Source organism: Petromyzon marinus, chromosome 31, assembly GCF_048934315.1.
Source record: "Petromyzon marinus isolate PM22_M1 ecotype Great Lakes invasive population chromosome 31, UKy_Petmar_22M1.pri1.0, whole genome shotgun sequence".
Classification (NCBI taxonomy): Eukaryota; Metazoa; Chordata; class Hyperoartia; order Petromyzontiformes; family Petromyzontidae; genus Petromyzon; species Petromyzon marinus.
In genome coordinates, this window is record NC_133697.1 from 4,869,527 (window position 1) to 4,888,703 (window position 19,177).

At 50.2% G+C, this 19,177-nt stretch overlaps 1 protein-coding gene and 1 long non-coding RNA gene across 4 annotated transcripts in view; both read left to right on the plus strand.

Annotated features, from left to right (window-relative positions):
• The window catches only part of LOC116947708 (sprouty-related, EVH1 domain-containing protein 2-like), a 49,973-nt gene extending 44,344 nt beyond the window's left edge, over positions 1 to 5,629 (plus strand). For all 3 annotated transcript variants that reach the window (XM_032963727.2, XM_032963725.2, XM_032963726.2), the window contains one exon: positions 453 to 5,629. In XM_032963727.2, the coding sequence (XP_032819618.2) occupies positions 453 to 1,202 (750 nt within the window). In that variant the 3' untranslated portion in view covers positions 1,203 to 5,629. The remainder of the gene's footprint in view (positions 1 to 452) is intronic.
• A 7,384-nt stretch (positions 5,630 to 13,013) lies between these two features.
• LOC142929433 (uncharacterized) lies at positions 13,014 to 14,526 on the plus strand. Its single transcript, XR_012945703.1, has 3 exons — positions 13,014 to 13,415; positions 13,632 to 13,729; positions 14,014 to 14,526. It is a non-coding gene; the product is annotated as an uncharacterized LOC142929433 (long non-coding RNA).
• The last annotated feature ends 4,651 nt before the right edge of the window (positions 14,527 to 19,177 follow it).

A 19,177-nucleotide genomic window follows, 5' to 3' on the forward strand; every position in this document is an offset into this window, starting at 1 on the left:
GTTATGAACGTATGTTCAACTTCTTTCGCACCGTACGTAGCAAACCGTGCTCATCGGAGGTGCGGGGGAAGCACAACAATCTGAACGCAATAAACAGTTGTAAAGAAAGTAGTTTTCAATAAAGAAGATTTAAAAGTGCATAGCTCCCAGCGGCTTCCCAATATCGGAAGGAAGAGCGTTCCAGACGGCCGCAGAAGCGCACCTCAAAGCGCGCCATGCTGCGACCGTCTTTGCACGATTGCGAGCCAAAAGCTTCCGCTGCGAGGACGACCCGAGTTCATTCGACGGTTTGTGCTCCTTGACGAATTCTACCCTCGCACATTCTCCTCTTAGCAGTATCTCATCCGTATCGACGGGGGGATGGGGCGGGGCTGCTCAAGGACACGTAGGGTGCCCGAAGCCGGGTTTGCCGGCCGTCAGGAGTGTGCTCTTGCCGTGTCTCTCCCGTACAGGCGCGCGGCAAGCTGGGGCGGCACGTGAGCTTCCAGGACGAGGACGAGGAGGACGAGGCGGCGCAGGGCAACGCGCCCGAGGAGCGCGGCCTCATGGGAGTGCGCGGCGGCTACGACGACTACCGGGACGCAGCGGCGCGCAAGCGCGACCTGCAGGCGCTCCAGGGCCACTACGTGCAGGTCGGCTGCAAGGGGGACGGCAAGAAAGCCGAGTACGAGCGGTCACGCGGCAGCCCCGGCGAGGCCGAGGCCGAGAAGGAGGAGCGGGGCGCCGGCCGCTTCGGCAAGGCGCCGGCGGCGCGCCACCCGCAGCAGCTGCAGCTGTGCGAGCAGCAGCAGCTGCCGCAGCAGCAGCAGCAGGCGCGCGAGGAGGAAGGGGTCGCCGGCGGCGGCGGCGGCGGCGGGGTGCTGCGGTGCAAGTACTGCCGCGCGGCGTTCGACCCGCCGGGCAACCGGCGCGGGGGCTGCCCGGACGCGCCGGACCCTGCCCGTCGCTGCGTGACGGCGCTCAGTTGCATGTGCGCCGCGGAGAGCATGCTGTACCACTGCATGGCCGACCCCGAGGGGAACTACTCGGACCCCTGCTCGTGCGAGACGGGCGGCCACGAGAGGTTCGGCCTGCGCTGGGCGGCGCTGGTCGCTCTCTCGCTGCTGGTGCCCTGCCTGTGCCTGTACCCGCCGCTGCAGGGCTGCTACACGTGCGGGAAGGTGTGCGGCTGCTGCGGAGGCAAGCACAAGGCGGCGGGCTGAAGGGAAAGTCGCAGGCCGTAGCCGTGGCTTTGGAAGTCTTTCGGAAGCCTCGTGAAAATAAAGGCTCCGTTGATTCGCCTCCGGTTTAACCGGGCGAGTTTTCCGCGCTGGCGAGCGCGTCGGCCACTTACGGTAGTTTGTTCCGGCATTCGGCGACGGGCGAGTCTGAGGGTTGGTCGCAGTCGAATGGGGATGGTCCACTCGCACTCTGATGGTTACACAAATAGGGTGTAGTGCTCAGTTTTGCGACCGATTTAATTCTAGAAATATTTGCAGAGGGGGTGTGTAAAGAAGAAAAAAAGGAATGGTTTTTTTTTTCACGGAAAATAACGTTTGGCTTCAGTGGTAGTTTGGAATCTTTCGCCATCGCTCTCACCGTTTTGAGTCCGCATTAATTGCCCTCCCCAGTCGTATCTCGTCAACACAATGCCAGGGGGTGCGTACTGCACGCAAGCCGTTGGGAGAATGCCGTACTTGTTTTCTTGACGAACCTCCTGTACACTTAACTTTCCGCGACGTCCGATCAGTTCTGTTGTTTTTCAGCCAACCCCCCTCCAACGTTTGTCGAGCCCAAACGCTCTCGGGCCCGGCTCCTCCCATGTCGATCGCGTAGTGCAGTGGTTCTTAACCTGGGGTGCACGCACCCCCTGGGGGTGCGAGACATGGCCAGATTTTTGTCAGAAGGTAAATCGTAGAGAAGGCAAATTACGCACGGGCACGTGGGTACAACTACTTTGTTTCATCAAACCCTATGTATTTATTAACATTGTACCTTTTTTTTTTACAATTGAGAACCAAAGGGGGGGGGGGGGGGGTGGGGGTGCAAAGCTGCAGCAAAGGTTAAGAACCACTGGCGTAGAGGTTTCTTTGGGAGACGTTCTGCTGTGGGTGGACGGATGGATGGATTTAAGCAAAACAAAAGGAGACGTGTAAGAAGGGTGTGTAAGTGTTGTGTCTGTCATACTTTTCGTACATAGAGGCACTCGATAAATGCCACAAAAGTTGCAATTAGAACACCCAGGGGCGGTGGTACTCTTAGGCGTCTTGCTGTGAGACAGCGCATCGGTAAAAAAATCGTCGCAAATGAATGGATTTCCTTCCCCCATGCCCTCCCCCCCCCTCAATCTCTTGAGTGTCGATGAACCGAAACAACTCGCATGGTTTCCAAATTATCACGTACCAGCTGTTAAAACAACTCGCGAGCATTTTGTATAGAGACCTCGTGTGTATCAAGTAATTGTTCACCAGTCACGACCAAAAAAATGTAAACCCCTGGACTCGGAAGTGTCCATTTTGAGTGTTCATTGTCGATCGGTATTGAAATTGCCCGAGCCTAATCCTCCTCCGCTGCCATAATCGTCTTGCCGTTGTCCCCGATTGAACCCCCCCCCCCCGTTCCCAGCAGCGACTGCACTCGGAGGCCCCCCATAGAGTGACCCAATTCACCTCGTCTGACAAGAGGGTCTGAGTTTAACCGAGATTTTCAGAAACTTAGCGGAGTCAAAGTCCTTGGATGGAGATCCGATGAGCACTCGACGCGGCGCACTCCCCGGTCGACGCTTCACCGTCTCTTTTGCGCGTGCGATTAAGAGGACCTGGAGGCCAGACTCCCCTTGCGTGAGCGACGGAGCCGGGGAGACCGTAGCTTGCAGTTCCGCCCCCGCGCTCCGATTTGCCGCTCGCCACTGCCGAGCAGCTGTGGCCAGGCTTTCCCTGCAAGTTCACGGGGCCGCGCCGCGCATCCTGGCTGCAGGCTTATTAGGGAGGCGATTTGGAAATTGCACAACGAGGGCATACGTACAATAATGCATACGAGAGGGGGCGGTTTCAAATGTGGGTTGTTGAATGTGCGTACAGGCTCTTGTTTTCACTATCAGCCTGGATGACGGCTCTTGTCAATTCACTGGCGAACAAAGGCATCGATGTTTGGCAGCAGAGGGGGCAGTGCAGCGAATCCCCCGTTGTCGTGCTGTACTTCTTTGCTTCCACGCCTATGCATTAATTGCACGATGAGCGCACAAATAATGGGAACATAAAAATTGAGATTCAACACGATGTCAGCGCGACTCTTTTAGTACCTCAGTTCTCAACGCGTTTCCGCCTGGAGTGTAAACCTGTGTATGTGAATCCCTTCGGGGGTGCGTCATTCGTAAACGGATGTAGTCGTTTTATTCTTTTTTCGGTTTGGGCACAACCCCCCCTCCCCCGCGCCACTGAGGCGCACGTGCTGGAACACCCCGCCGCACTGCGTCGGAGTGCCGGCGGGGGGGACATCTATTGTGGGATGAACTCCACAGGTATCCGCCAGTGACGTTCCCCACCTTGCGTTGTTGTTGAAAACTTCGCAGCGGCGTATTTTTTGTGTGCGGGGTGTTGGACGTATGTCTTTTTTTTTTGTTTTTGTTACCGCAGTTCCTTTGTGGTTTAAGGAGAAACGACGATCTATTTTCCGGGCACTTTTCACACCGCTTGATTTTTTTTTTATTGTTGTTGTTGATTTTATTTTTTCCTTACAGTTTATTGGAGCGTTCGTGTCCCGCCCGTGGGGTTTTTCCATCACATTGACACAATCCTTCACGTTGAGTTGAGGTGACCTGGCGTACTTGATATCATAAGTTTTTGTTTTTAAGCGAAGTATACACTTTTCAAAAGTCCAGAAAAGGTGCGTAAGATTCGAGAGTTCACTGCCATTTGCTTCTGTTTAGAAAACAACAAAAGATATATTTATTTCTCTTTAAATTAGATGCCCCATATTTAAATAGGGGTTGTAGAAATTTAGATATTAGGCTTGAGAATCTGAGATTGAAAAGAAGCTATCTGTAAACTTTAGCTCTGTATGTACTGAAAGAATTTTGTCAAAAATATTTTAAAAGTAGATTTTATAAAGCCAATTTGAAGACGGGGGTCTCTGAACCACAAGCAGCCCGGTGTACATATTGTTTTGTAATTCCAAATAACTTGAGGCGTTCTTTGACACGAGAGAGGGAGTATGCGCTGTATATAGTTCTATGTTCATGTTGACGATGATGATTCCGTGTTTATCCTCGGTGGGCCCCTGAGAGAGCGGGGCAGCCGGTTTAAAGAGTGGTAGTTCCTGAGTGAAGGTGACATGAATGCAACTTCGGTTTTAAATTATTAAACGATTTCCTTAGACCTGACTGATGTTTGCGCCTTACAGTTTTAACATTATCGATCGCCTCGATCCTTCGGGTTCGTTTCTAACAGGCAGCCGGGCTATATCGTCGGACAGTGGTTTCGTTTTTTTTTCCTTTCTCCGTTCGAGTCGTGGACATGCGGCGACATTTCCCAGCTCGGTGGGGAAAAGGCCGTCGTGGTTGCGTAACGTCGCGGTAAGAGGCACTGCGCTTCGTCGAGACTCGGTGGCACAGAGAGCCTACGCAGGATACCATTCCCCAGGGGCCCGTTTACAACCGCGTGCTGGAAATCAGCCCCCACGGGCTCGACGCAGGTGTGGCCGGAGTTTTTTTTTTTTTGGGGGTGGGAGGGGGTGACCGGTCGAGTCGAATGCGGCTCTCCGATTCTTTTGGGACCGTAGCTGCCGTCGGGTTGACGGTGGGCAGACTGGGGCGCCGCGGGTGCGACGTTATCTCCCTCGCCCCGTCACGCAGGGAGGCCCCCTTGGGTTCGATCCCAATATCCCGTTGGACTCGGGGTCCCAGCGGTGCTCGCCGGTCGCACCGTGGGTAGGAGCGAGCGGGCCCCACGCCTCATCTTGCATGACTAATTGCGGACTCTTGCGTTACACCGGGTTATTTTTTTCTTTAGATTTTTATTATTGTATTGTTTATTTGTATTTTTTTTAAAGAAAGCATTTATATAGTGACTTGATAGAGCGCGCGCGCGCGCACACACACACACACCTTTCTATCATTCGTGTCGAGCGTTTGCATGTCGTATCGTTTTTTTTTGGTTAGTAATTAAAAAAAACTCTCGCTCCGAAGGATATTTGCTCATATTTAAATTAACATTTTGGCAACCGGAAGATAAAAAAAGAAAATAATCTCTGTATAAAAAAAGCCTTTATGTTGCAGTCGTTGTGTACAGTATCCTTATGCTTCCAAATTGAAAGCAGTTTAGTGGTGAAATCCTTTAAAGTATGAGTTCTGTGTTGGTAACCGTTTGCCGTTTATCATAGAGAAGTGAAGTGCCTCCTGTTCTGTCTCCCAGCGTGCCACCGGTGTTCAATCAATACTTTATATCGGCCCTTTTTTTGACTGTATTAGAGACACGTGCTATGATGTACATTTTTAGTTTATATTACTCCTCAATTTATAACACTTTGGCTGTACGCTTATGTGTATACTCTAGACAGTGTTACTTGAACGGAATAGTTCATAATTGTTTTCCAATTATGTTGTGCGGTGTTTTATTAATGAACACTACCAAATAAAGTGCTGGTATCTGCACCGGTGGGTCTTGGCCGCTCGAGTGTGATTCCCTGCTGCTGCGGCGCGCGTGCAAGGAGTCGGGGGTGGGGGGGAGGGGTCGGCGAGTCGGCCGTCGTCTCCGCAAGTGAAAAATGAGGACGGAAAAGTGAAACCGCGGAATGTGACACTCGGAACTTTCACGCACGCGGGCAGCGGTTAGCGCGCTCCGCTACGAACCCCCGAGTTCGATCCCCGTCCACGGCGAACACCCGTGAAGATTATCTGCACCGACCCTGGGCCGCCCCTAGGTCGACTCGGCCGCAAATTAGTACCCGGTGCGGAGTGTGTAAACGTTGCTACAAAACGGAGGCAAAGGCGGCCCGGATTGGTGCTGGCCACCGACCATCTGCTGTAACGTGCCGGCCTTCATAGGTGCTCGCTAACATCACTTTCCCCAACAGTCTGGTAAGTCTATATGGGGGATATTTTTTATTTATTTTACACACGAGACACACCAGCCAGCCAGACACTATCCCTGGCCACACAAATCAATCAGACCCTACCTCAATTCTTAACTATGCCAAGCCAATCTGATTCTAGCCCAAGCTGCACTGAACAACTAGACCCTAACCCTAACTACACTCGCTAACCAAAGTTTAACCTTAAGCCTTGACCAGCTAGCCAACCAGCCATTAGTGCTCAATATATCCCTCACCCTAACCACTTGCACGAGTTATACCTGTACGCCCCTTTGGCAATCCACTGCTGGATGAGGGCCTTCCCTTGCCGTGACGGTCATGGGGATCATTTGACCCTACTTCACTACACTGATCAGTGGCAGCGTCGGTGAGGCGAGGAGCGTAGAACTCCGGGACAATTTATGCTTGCTGCACTGCCCTCAGCAAAGCCGAGCAGCAGGCTATAACACCTGCTATGCGTGGTGGTCGTGGACCCATGCACTATCCAGGCTCAAATCTGCTTAGGTTCCACGCTCCTGGTTAGATTTGGTGCATTCCGGATGATTTGGTCATCGGCAGGAACCATCGCAGGAGTAAAACACAAATGCACGGAGTTATTTTTGGATGAAGTTTTTGCGAAGGGCCTATGAATTTGTATCCGCACCATGGGATAGCCAGTCAAATACGGCTCTCATTTTTCGGACAATAACTGCCGTGGTGTAGCTTTGAAAACTGGGGCGCACGGTGAGATCTTCCTTGCCTGGCATGCAGGAAGTCGTGGGTTCGATCCCGATGCCTGTATATTTGGAGTTCACGTGTTCTCTCTCGCCCCGTGGTCGCGTGGATTGTTATCCGGGTCCTCCGGTTTCCCCTCCGCAATTAGTATCAACATGCGTTTCGATTATTTGGCTGAAACTGTAAATTCCCACGTGTTATGATGATATAAGCCACTTTGATGAGCTATCACGTGTGGCCAGGTCGCCGCTGAAAAAAAAAATAGCTCGTAGCTCAGTGGGCTTTACCTGGTAAAGCAAATAAGTAAAAACTGGACTTGGAATTGAACCATCGACCTCTGGAATTGCATCTCCCGCCTCCGTCCGTCCAGCAGTATAAATGGGTATACCACAGTCGATTTGGGCATGTGTGTGGGTGGGGTTAAGTGTGGGTACGTGCCCAACTATTCCAAAGATCCCGTGGCGTCTTTCGCAAGAGTAGACCGGCCGTTGCGTGCAAAGCGTCGTAGGTCCACATTTTGCCAAATGTTGAAAGATTACCCGCAAATGTACTCGACACGATTGGAGAATACAGGACACATGGCATGCATCGAAACACCAGATTGCTAACGCGTCAGGAAGCACGCCTAGCCACGAGAGGGAGCGCGAGAGCCAGCGGTGGCCGAAGTGATGATGAGGGTCGCTCTCGGCTCGAGAGGAGTAACCGTGGCTTAGAATGCCACCTCCCGCCCCAGTGCCCAAACACCAGTGGGGGTCGGGGGTGGGGGGGGTCACTATTTTCCGGAGCTCAGTCCCGCACAGCTCCGGCTGAAATTAAGCCCTGGGTGTAATAAGACATGGATTAATCTGTTAATATCGCCTCTTTAAAATTAACACGCGTTGGCTTTCGCGAGCAAAAGACACGATTAATAATTAACATGTTCGGTCAGATCGCGTGAGTATAATGCCAATGTGTGTCGTACACCCTTCTCCGCCCGACACGGTCAAATAGAATAAAGCTCTGACGTGAACAAAGACATTGCTTCTGCACATCGGTATGTCGAAGAGCTATCCACCACACTTAACAATTAGGCCCGATCCGTTTCGCTGGCAGTTGCAACCAGCATCATCAAGCGAGTAGCATAATTATTGACTACATCACGCACATCAAAGGTCGACAGAACCGCCGTACTGTATGTAACTATGTCCTGTGATGATACTGCGTTGTGGTGTGCAGGAGGCCCATTGCCCGAAACGTTGCCTATTTTATGTTTCCATGTAAGGCCACACAGTGTTGTTAACGAGTGTTGTTGAGTGCTTTGTTTAATGCCCGATGGTCACACATCGGAGGGCAACCCGGGCTCTAAGCTGCACTACGAGATCGGGCGAATGCCACGATATTTGCCCACGGGCTCACCTCGTGGGGACGTGTTCCAATTCGCGCGTGTAAAAATCGATGTTTTTTTCTACCAGCAAATAAACTAAAAATGTATTTTAATTTTACCAGGTAAGACCCAATGAGCTAAAAAAAAAGTATTTTTTTAACACTTGTGAGAATTTGCAACAATAACCACGAGAAATGTGCCTCCCCCTGGCTCTGGAGACCACCTGGAGAAAATTCCAGACACCAGGTACTCATTTGTTATCATGTTCCATTAAAAACGATAGTCCCATAGAAGTGTAAAAAAAAATCAAGCACCCTGTATATAGCTCTTTTTTCAGAAGCGACCCGGCCACAAATTATCGTTCAACGAAGTGGCTTAGCGTCATCATGTGTAAATGTATTGCGGACAAATAATCTAAACGCACGTTTCTAAATGTGGTGGAGGGAATCCGGAGAAAAATCCACCCGACCACGGGAAGAGAGGACACGTAAACTCCAAAATATACAGCAGGCGTCAGGGTCGTGATCGAACCCAGGGCCTCCTGCGTGCCAGGCGAGGTTGTTAACATCTCGGCCACCGTGGCGCTCCTGTTGCATGCAGCAGAGTCTGTTTTCAGAGGGGGCGAGGCTAGGAGGATTGATGCAGAATGGGGGTTGCCATTGCCGAAGTCGCGTGATTAGCAGGAGGCGTGAAGCGGCTTTAGATTCGTGGAACGCGTGATGTGAGAGTGAGAGCTGAGACCACCAGAGGGTGCTGCAAACGCTCACCGGGGAGTTAATTTTTGTTTTACCAGGTAAGGCCCCACTGGGAGATAGAAAGCTTTTTTTTTTTCAGAAGCGACCTGGTCACGAATGATATAGCTCGACGAAATGGCATTATCGCGTAAGAGTAGGAAAAAAACCGGAGGACCCGGAGAAAAATCCACGCGACCACGGGAAGAGACACAACGCAAACTCCAAATATACAGCAGGGCGTCAGGGTCGTGATCGAAGCCACGAAAGTGAATCTCGGATCGCGACGCTTCACAGAATCTGTTGTGCGCCGAATCGCGAGGTATGCACTTCGAAGGGCCATTGCGTAAAGTGTGGAAGTGTCGCTGCTGGCACGGAGCCCGCGGGACAGACACCCCCCCCCCACCCCAGGTGGTTGCCACGGGTTGACTGACTGAGTTCACCGGCAGATGCCACCCACCCGCGCTCCACACTGGCCCGGCGCTCCGCTTGTTGTTGGAGGGCGACTGCAGACACCAACTCGTCCCCGGTAAGCGTCCACCAACGAATCGTTTAGCAGCACGCGCGCACGCCCAATAACGCCACCTCCGTCTCGCATGAAGCCAGGGCGGAGGGCCTGGTGCTGCTGTGGTTGGTCTCACGTTGGAGAGACATCGTCGTCGTTATTATTATTATTACGTGCCGTGTAGATCTCCACGACTCGTCCGACTCCACCGTAGAACGACGGAGCCACACGAAGCCTTAACCAGTGGCGTAAGTTGCTGCATTATCAGCTCATATGGGGGTGCTCCAATTGATCAGGTGGTGGGGGTCAATATTTGATTTGTCTCGCACGGTCGCACCCAGACTCTGCCGACGAGATGATGAATGTGGAAACCGCTCCACGGTTTTGCTTTTGTGACTGACCCACAATTTGCCGCCGGAGTTTGGCGACTGTCAACAGGGCCCTGCGGCTGATGTCAGCGGTTGGCAGCCTTCTCGAGTGTGAGGACCACTTTTCACCACCACCACCACACGCTACTCGGTTATTTACAAACCAGTCAACCGCTTATCAGTGCCCTATCTTATTACAGACCAATTTAGACCTTATTGGTCACCCCGTGGCCTTGCAAATCTCAACGTTCATCCTACAAAGTCCCATCACAAGGGAGACACATAAACAAATAGACAAAAGTACGGTGAGAATTGTTTTTGTTTTATATATATTTATTATTTTATTGTTTCCCTTCAACGTGACTTTACCGAAAGAACTAAGAATATGAATATAAAAGTACGGTAGTTCTTTTTTGCCCGTATTGAAACGGTTGTATGCCGTATGGACCTAAAAATTAAATTTCCCTGTACGAGAACACGGGGTAAACCGAATGGGTTGACAGCTGTGCATTTGTAGTTGTACATTTCCTTGTTGAGGATATTATGATTATTATTTTCTTATTCTTTTCCGCAGACCCCGTGTAGTAGTTTGGGAACTTTCTGGCTTACGGGACAGTGACGAGGAGGGCCCTCAAAATTACGGCACGGAACCTTGGTACGGTGCGTAGCGAACGTCGCCACGAGGGATACAAAGGCGGCTGGGCGAGGTGTTGTTTCACCCCACCCACCCCCTCGCGTCCCACAGTGCGGGCCTTCATAGGTGCTCGCAAACAGTATGTGGATGTATGTACTGTGGGGTAGCAGCGCTACGAACCCGAATGTCGGATTTCGATTCCCGCTCTCGGCTCAACACCAGTGACGATTATCCGAACCGGTCTTGGGCCTCCCCTAAGTCGACTCGGTCTCAAATTAGTACCTGGTGCGGTGTGTAAACATCGCCACTGGAGAGACAAAGGCGGTCGGGAGTAGTGCTGGCCACCCACCCCCTCGTATGCTGTTCCGGCCTTCATAGGTGCTCGCTAACAGCACTTGCCCCAACAGTCTGTTAAGGCTATATGGGGGGTCTTTGTACCTGTGTGTGTGTGGGGAGCGGTAGTGTAGCGGTTAGTTCCCTTCACTACGATTCCCGGTGACGGCCAACACCGGTGACGATTATCTTGACCGGTCCTGGGGCTCCACTAGGTCGACCCAGCCTCAAATGAGTACCTGGTGCGGTGTGTAAATATAGCCACGAAGGGAGACAAAGACGGCCGGGCGTGGTGCTGTCCACCCACCCCCCTCGTGTGCCACAGTGCCGGCCTTTGTAGGTGCTCGCTCACAGTGCTTGCCCCAAGGCTATGGGGGGGGGGGGGAGCAGGAATCTTTGTATGTGTGTTGAACTTCCTTCACACCGTACGTAGCCAACCGTGATGTTAAAGGATAAATGTGTGTGTGTGGGGGGGGGGAAATCTTAGTTTGTCAACTTATTGATGTTGCTGCTCGATGCCTGAGACTTGCTGTCGCCCGGGCAGGCTAGGGCAGCTGGTGGGACTGTGGCTGCATCAACCGTCGCAGCCACCTACGGGATTTTTCTATTCTGCAGGGAAATGAACTTGGATCTCGTTGAGGCGGCACTGCGAACGCGGTGCTCCCAGAGTTTGATTTCCGACCGTAGCTATGATTGACCATCGGTGGTGATCGAGGGATATCCGAAACCGGTTATTTAGCTGCCCCCCCTCCCCCGCCATCCGCTCGCATATCTGTCAACCTATGCGGCTTACCCTTATTTCAGGTCCATAGGGCGTACAGCCGTTTCAATTCCGACAAAAATAAGATTTGTTTATTTGTTTGTGTTTCTTTCTTGTGATGGGACGTTGTAGGATGAACGTTGAGATTTATAAGGGTACGGGGTGACCAATGAGGTCTCAATTGGTCTGTCATAAGGTAGGACACTGATAAGGGGTTGGCAGCTATGCACGCCTCTCCACCAGCGTGGTGAAGTATGGTCAAACACCAACTACGAGCGACACGGCGCAAAGAGGCCTTCATCTAGCAGTGGATTGCAAAGCGCTGTAAGTTGGATTTTTTAAAATGAAAGTATATACAGGGACTCCTCTACTTAGGAACGAGTTCAGTTCCAGAGGTCTGTTCGTAAGTCCATTTGCTCATAAGTCCAACTTTACTCCTGTCGATTACAAACATGTTGTTATGGCATGTACACTAAACACGGGGGATGGCTTTAACAGTTTTATAATCTCCAGCAGATGTAGATGCCACTGGTTCTTCACGTTCTGCAAATGTAGATGCTACTGGTTCTTCACGTTCTGCAAATGTAGATGCCACTGGTTCTTCACGTTCTGCAGATGTAGATGCCACTGGTTCGTCACGTTGTGCAGATGTAGATGCCACTGGTTCTTCACGTTGTGCAGATGTAGATGCCACTGGTTCTTCACGTTCTGCCGATGTAGATGCCACTGGTTCTTTACGTTCTGCAGATGTAGATGCCACTGGTTCTTCGCGTTCTGCAGATGTAGATGCCACTGGTTCGTCACGTTGTGCAGATGTAGATGCCACTGGTTCTTCACGTTGTGCAGATGTAGATGCCACTGGTTCTTCACGTTCTGCCGATGTAGATGCCACTGGTTCTTTACGTTCTGCAGATGTAGATGCCACTGGTTCTTCGCGTTCTGCAGATGTAGATGCCACTGATTTTTCATGTTCTGCAGATGTAGATGCCACTGGTTCTTCACGTTCTGCAGATGTAGATGCAACTGGTTCTTCGCGTTCTGCAGATGTTGATGCCACTGGTTCTTTGCGTTCTGCAGATGTAGATGCCACTGGTTCTTCACGTTCTGCAGATGTAGATATCACTGGTTCTTCACGTTCTGCAGATGTAGATGCCACTGGTTCTTCTTGTTCTGTAGATGTCACTGGTTCTACACGTTCTGCAGATGTAGATGCTACAGGTTCTTCACGTTCTACAGATGTAGATGTCACTGGTTCTTCTTGTTCTGTAGATGCCCCTGGTTCTTCTTGTTCTATAGATGTAGATGCCACTGGTTCTTCACGTTGTGCAGATGTAGATGCCACTGGTTCTTCACGTTCTGCCGATGTAGATGCCACTGGTTCGTCACGTTGTGCAGCTGTAGATGCCACTAGTTCTTCACGTTGTGCAGATGTAGATGCCACTGGTTCTTCACGTTCTGCCGATGTAGATGCCACTGGTTCTTTACGTTCTGCAGATGTAGATGGCACTGGTTCTTCGCGTTCTGCAGATGTAGATGCCACTGATTTTTCACGTTCTGCAGATTTAGATGCCACTGGTTCTTCACGTTCTGCAGATGTAGATGCCACTGGTTCTTCGCGTTCTGCAGATGTAGATGTCACTGGTTCTTCACGTTCTGCAGATGTAGATGCCACTGGTTCTTCTTGTTCTGTAGATGTAGATGCCACTGGTTCTTCACGTTCTGCAGATGTAGATGCCACTGGTTCTTCACATTCTACAGATGTAGATGTCACTGGTTCTTCTTGTTCTGTAGATGTAGATGCCACTGGTTCTTCACGTTCTGCGGTTGTGGATGCCACTGGTTCTTCACGTTATGCAGCTGTAAATGCCACCGCCGCTATTTATTGCGCGGCGGTTGAACATGCGACTCTCTGCCTTGTCAAATGGACATACGGACCAGGTTTGTTCGTTTCTCTGTAAGTTCTTAAGTCGAATGTTCGGAAGTAGAGGAGTCTCTGTAGTTGCTTGATACATTAGGAAGCATCTTCTGAGACGTGTGATGCTGTAGTCACTGAAAATTATTGGTGGGAACGGGGGGGGGGGGCGTTCTCCCCTTATAAACATCATTGCCCCCCCTCCACCTGATTGTGTTTGTGTGGCTGGGAATGCTCTTAAGGTTCAAGTTGAGGTCATCACGGACAGTAGCGGCGTTCCTTCCTTCTGCCACCCCAGCAATTAACATCAACGTCAACTTATCGAGCCCTTCCAAGCAAGGTATGCCTTCTAACAACCTCTTCACTTCTGTCTTTGGCTGCGAGGAGCTATTTAAATTTAATCGGGTCCGATTGAAGATAATTAAAAACTTGAAGCAACGGGTGGGGGGGGGGGGTAGGGATGGGATACATTTATGCAGGGCCACGAAAAACACACACACGGTGGTTACATTGTCGTTTTCATAATCAAAAGTCGGACTCTTGACATTGAATTATACTCTTATATTAGCGCACAACTTTATCTTTCTGTGATGAACGCTGCACTTTTCCATCGTTTTCATGCAGGGGGCGCAGAAAACCTACACGCCCACTGCATGAACGACAGAATCGATCTGCAGACGGCGGTCTTCTCGCACGGCCAGCAGCTCGGTGTCGACTTATCTCGATCCCGCAAATCCCAAACGGGTGAAAGTCCCGCATCGAACCGAACCCCCAGCAAGGCCATCTACTTAACGACGACAGAAAATTCACACGAAATGTCGTTTTCAATGAAGTCTTCCAGATGTAAAATTATATAAGCTGTTAATGGAGAAATACAATTATCTAATTCAAAACATAATACAATTCGAAGATGTTTCATTTTAAAACTTCAAAACGGAGCATCGGGTGCTTGCGTGAATGCGTTGTTCGTGTGCAGTTTTTTTTCTTGACTTTTCTGGCCGAAGGCCGTAAATGATTGTGAACAGCCACTAGTGGTTGTTGTGTTCGTTTGACCACGGTAACAATCCTTTGTTGTTGTATTGTAAATGACAGAGGGGAGGAAAATAGGGGAAGGGCTACTTTGTGTTCCGGTGACGCGGGGGGTAAAGATGCCTAAATCTTTTTTTGTCGGTCTTCGCTTTAATGGATGGGGGGGGGCACGGAGGTTCTGGGGGAAGAGGGGTGGTCCCTAGGCACCGAGTTGACCAGATGTTAACTATCTCGCCCGGTATACAGGAGGTCAAGGGTTCGATCTCAACCCTGACGCCTGAATATTTGGAGTTTGCGTTGTCTCTCTCCCCGTGGCCGCGTGGATTTTTCTCCGGGTCCTCCGGTTTTTCTCTCCACAACTCGAATCAGCGTCGTGCGTTTAGGGTATTTGGCTGCTGTAAATTTTCACGTGACGAAAATCCACTTCCTTGAGCCATCATTTGTGATAGCTGAGTGGACATCATTACTTGCGACTTTTCGCCGCCAGATGGCGGTAGAGACACGCGGAGCACTTTGCCTGCGCCAATTGTTCAGCAATACCGCGGATTAGTGTTGCTGTGTTAACAGCCGTGGTGCAAAGGCACAAAGACACAGACCGTAACAACATATGACGACGCAACGCCCGATCCACACAAACACGAAGGGGAGCCACGCAGCGATGGACTCCGCTTACTCCCGACGCGGTTAATCTGGGCTTGACCACCTGAAAGCGACATTGTCGTTGTTGCTCTGCTTATGTATGAGTTGCTCTATTATGTATGATCACGTACAGAGCACCAGCTCAACACGTTAGTGAGTAACGCTGCCCGAAAACAGGAATCGCATATTATAGACGACGTTTCAGACGATGACGCTTCTTCATAGCAGCCTTCATGTATATGGCCATTACCCGAAATGTCACCTGTTATATATTCTATCTGTGTCTGATCACCATCAGATCATTAGCAGAAGCCGCTGTCTCCCGCGCGCACTTCCGTGGGCCAATGATAGCTGGTGGTGGAAATTCCACGTTAATTTGGCAAGGGCAGGTCACTCCGTGGGATGACTGCTGTTGACGTATTACAAAGTGATTTCCAACTTTATCGACGTATTCTTAGCTCTTTCGGTAAAGTCACGTTGAAGGGAAACAATAAAATAATAATATACATAACACAATAAAAATTATCACGTTTCGACCATAACACAAACGGTCATCATCAGGTGTGAAAAACCAACGGCAAGAAACATTTGAAAGAAATGGCGGTTTGTATTAATTTATTTTTAAACGGTGTATTTATTTATTAAAAAAAACGTTAGCGCCACGGGCAGCGATTTGGCCGTTTATTTAGAAGGACGAGTCCATCTATGTTCTGAAAAGAGGAGGAGGGAGACGAAAAATTAATGTATGCTGTCTGAAAGCCACCGTAAGCGTGAACAATCAATTAAGACCTGAAATGGTTTATCAAATCCTTCCAATGATTGCTAAGCCAGAATCCATCTTCTCGGTTGAAATTGTCTCTGTGCTTGTATATGTGGATAGCCTCATGAACGAATCTCTCATGGTAGCCAGATGGCTTACAAAGAACCTCTGTCTTGGAGAAGTCAATGTCATGTGAGCCTACTGAATTATAACAATGATCTGCCACGGCCGAGGTGTTGGTCCTACCGTGTTTAAGGTCTGCTTTGTGTTCACGAATGCGGTCCGAGATATGGCGTTTGGTTTCTCCAATCTAACTACTACCACGGAGGCAACTTAGTTTGTAGACACCAGGGTACTGTATGTCCGGAATCACATCTTTTACAGACAGAACCAGATCACGGATTTTATGTAATGTGTTGAAACGGACCTGGATCTTGTGTTTATTCAAGATTTTGGAGATCTTTTTTGTGATCCGAAAGAGCTAAGAATATGAATTACTGCAGTCACGAAAGCTTTAAATCAAAATTTATCGACGTAATTAAGAGGATGATGATGGGCTCTTGGCACACACTGTGATACCTGTATTTACAAAATGTTAACGTACAGCCCTTTCTCCATCGACTGCTGAATGAGGGCCTCTCCTATTAGTACTGTCATTGTGACATTACTATTCTAATGAAATGAACTCGGTGGTGAAAGTGTATTGCTCAGCACTTGGCCAAAATATGGCAACAGAATACAGTGCAGCAGTGAATTACAGCAACAGAATATTACAGTAAGAGACTATTACAGTAATATTAGAGTCATATTAATATTAACAGTAATATTGCCGTCAAATATCACAATGGCATTATACTGATACATATTACTGTAATACATATTACTGTAATACATATTACAGAAACAGCATATTACAGTAACATTACAGTCACATTAATATTACAGTAATATTAAAGTAACATGTATTACAGTAGCATTACCGTAATACATATTACTGTAGTGCATGTTACAGTCACATGTATTCTAGTAACAGAATGCTGTGCAGCAGTGGATAACCAACAGCATTGCAACACGCAACACATTTGTCCATTAACGCTGCCCTAAAAGAAAATAGACACACATATATGAAATTGGTGATGAAGGCCTATTTTAGCAATAGGTATATTGGAGCAATATTTGAGCAATAGACCTTCATCATAGCTGTGAAGAACAGCACAATTCCACAACATCATCTATTATGTATGATCACGTCAAACTAAGAGATCCATATCTTACAGAGAGGTCCCAGCCTGCGACATCTGTAAGCTCGCCAGCGCTGATTCGAGGCACCGTAAGTCAAAACCGGTCCAGAATTTGCTTGCTTTGAGCCAATGCCGCTGAAACGCTGTACTCACGGAAGGCCTCGTGGTTGACGGGAAGTCTAAGAGACTTTTACTTCTTTGTGGCTGAGCAGAGGATTGAGTGTCATTCGATGTCTCGCGCAATTACCCTTTACAACCCTTCGTCGTGTATGTGCTGTGAAGGAGGAGGGCCATTGCCCGAAACGTCGTCTGTTATATTTATTTTCCATTTACGGCCACTCAGCGTTATTGAGAAATGTGTTGAGATCCTTTCGTCGTCGTTGTTGTTGTATGTTAATCGTATTTGCGCGCCGGCGCGATTTGTCTTTTGTTATTTGTACGAGAGTATTTGCGGCGATGCTTGTACATTTCCGCAACGAGGGCTCTTCCTGCACACACACAGAGAGAGAGAGAGAGAGGAATTCCACCCCCTCCGTTGTGTCGCGTTTCCCTACCCGGCTCCCGGCCGCGGGCCCGCGCGGCTTAGGGCCCGTCGGCGCGGCACCACCACCACCACCTTCCCGTAACAAGTGTGACGGCACACTCGCCGCTGCCGTTTAGCCCTGCTCCGCGGATCAAACGGAGCAAAGTGTTGCGGGCGAGGTATTAATTTGATCCCTGTGGCTGGAAGATGAAAGTGTTAATCTGCTTAGCGTGGCGGAGAGGGGCTGCGGTGTGACTAAAGGGAGAAGGCGCGGGGGGGGGGGGTGGTTTAATGGCTAACAAAAGACGGGTGGAGGGTAATGGGGTGGCCAAGAGTGGCTTAATTCCTTAGAAAAGCTGCTACTTATCTGGGTCAAAAAGTCTCCAGAAGATTACCCTTTCTGCCTCCCCCCGCGCCTCGTCTCCACCCACCACCGCCCCCCCCCCCCGCCACCGCCCGCAGCTCTCGAGCGGCAGAGCCCAGCGAAATGCAAATGCAACGGAGAGATGCAACGGGGCATCGCTCCGTTGCATCTCTCCGTTGCGTTTTTTGTTGTTTTGTTTTCCGAGGTGGTTGCAGCGTGCGTTTGGCACGGCACGGCACGGCGCGATGCCCTCCGAACGCTGTCGCTCCACGCGCCGCGCGTTCCACGAGCTTCGTCAGCAATTGAGCCGAGTGGCTCGCTTGTACCTCCCTCATAGGCTGATGTTGATGTTGTTGTCACATCTCTCCTTGATCCCTGCCGCGTGCACGGCACTTCGCAAGGCGCCGCCGCCGCCGCCGCCGCCGCTGCTGCTGCTGTGATTCCGTGGCGTGGCTCAGCCCTCGGGTGGTCGGGAGGCGGAGATTTGCGAGCGCCGATTCGTGCGGTCGCAGGCATCGCGTTCTGCACGGCACTCGGGCACTGTGGGACGAGCGAGGAGGGAGCCACGTGGTGTCGCAATGTGTTCAGGATTTTTGACGGCTTCTGTGTTTTTGTGCAGTGGAGTAGATTTTTGTTCTTTTTTTTCCGGCAGCAGTAACCGTGGCCCCCATCCCCCCTTTGGGTCGTTTGTCTTTACACAGTCGCCTTGAGATCCTCCTGTGTGTTAATCCCTGGCGTATAAAATAACACGGTTGTGAAATTAATAGCACACCGTTACTCCCTTAACATCCGTCTATGGGTGGCCGCAAAGTCGCTTTGCTTGAAAACAAATAGTAGTGCACCTCTATTGGAACGGCTCCGTGTGTTGCCCTCCACTCTCAGCACGCAGTTGCCCATGTTCTCCTCGGAAGATCCTTGCAAGCGGATGATGGCGGCATAGCTGACCAAAGCAGTTGCACATTGTTGTCCTCAATATTTTGTCAGTATTACGGATGAAGTCCACGGCTCCCCCGCTTTACGCGGGTTTTCGTTTTGTGTGATTTCGCGTACTATCGTCTTATTTCTGCTCAAAATTCGCTCCGTGCGGTTTGAATTCGCCCGTACGCGGCTGTGCGGTCGGACGTGGGACAATATTTTGTGTGTGTGTGTGTATTGTGTGTGTGTACTGCGTGTGATAAGGGCAAAAATTGGTAGTTGCCAGGAACAGATGCGGGGAAATCACTTGTGATGGA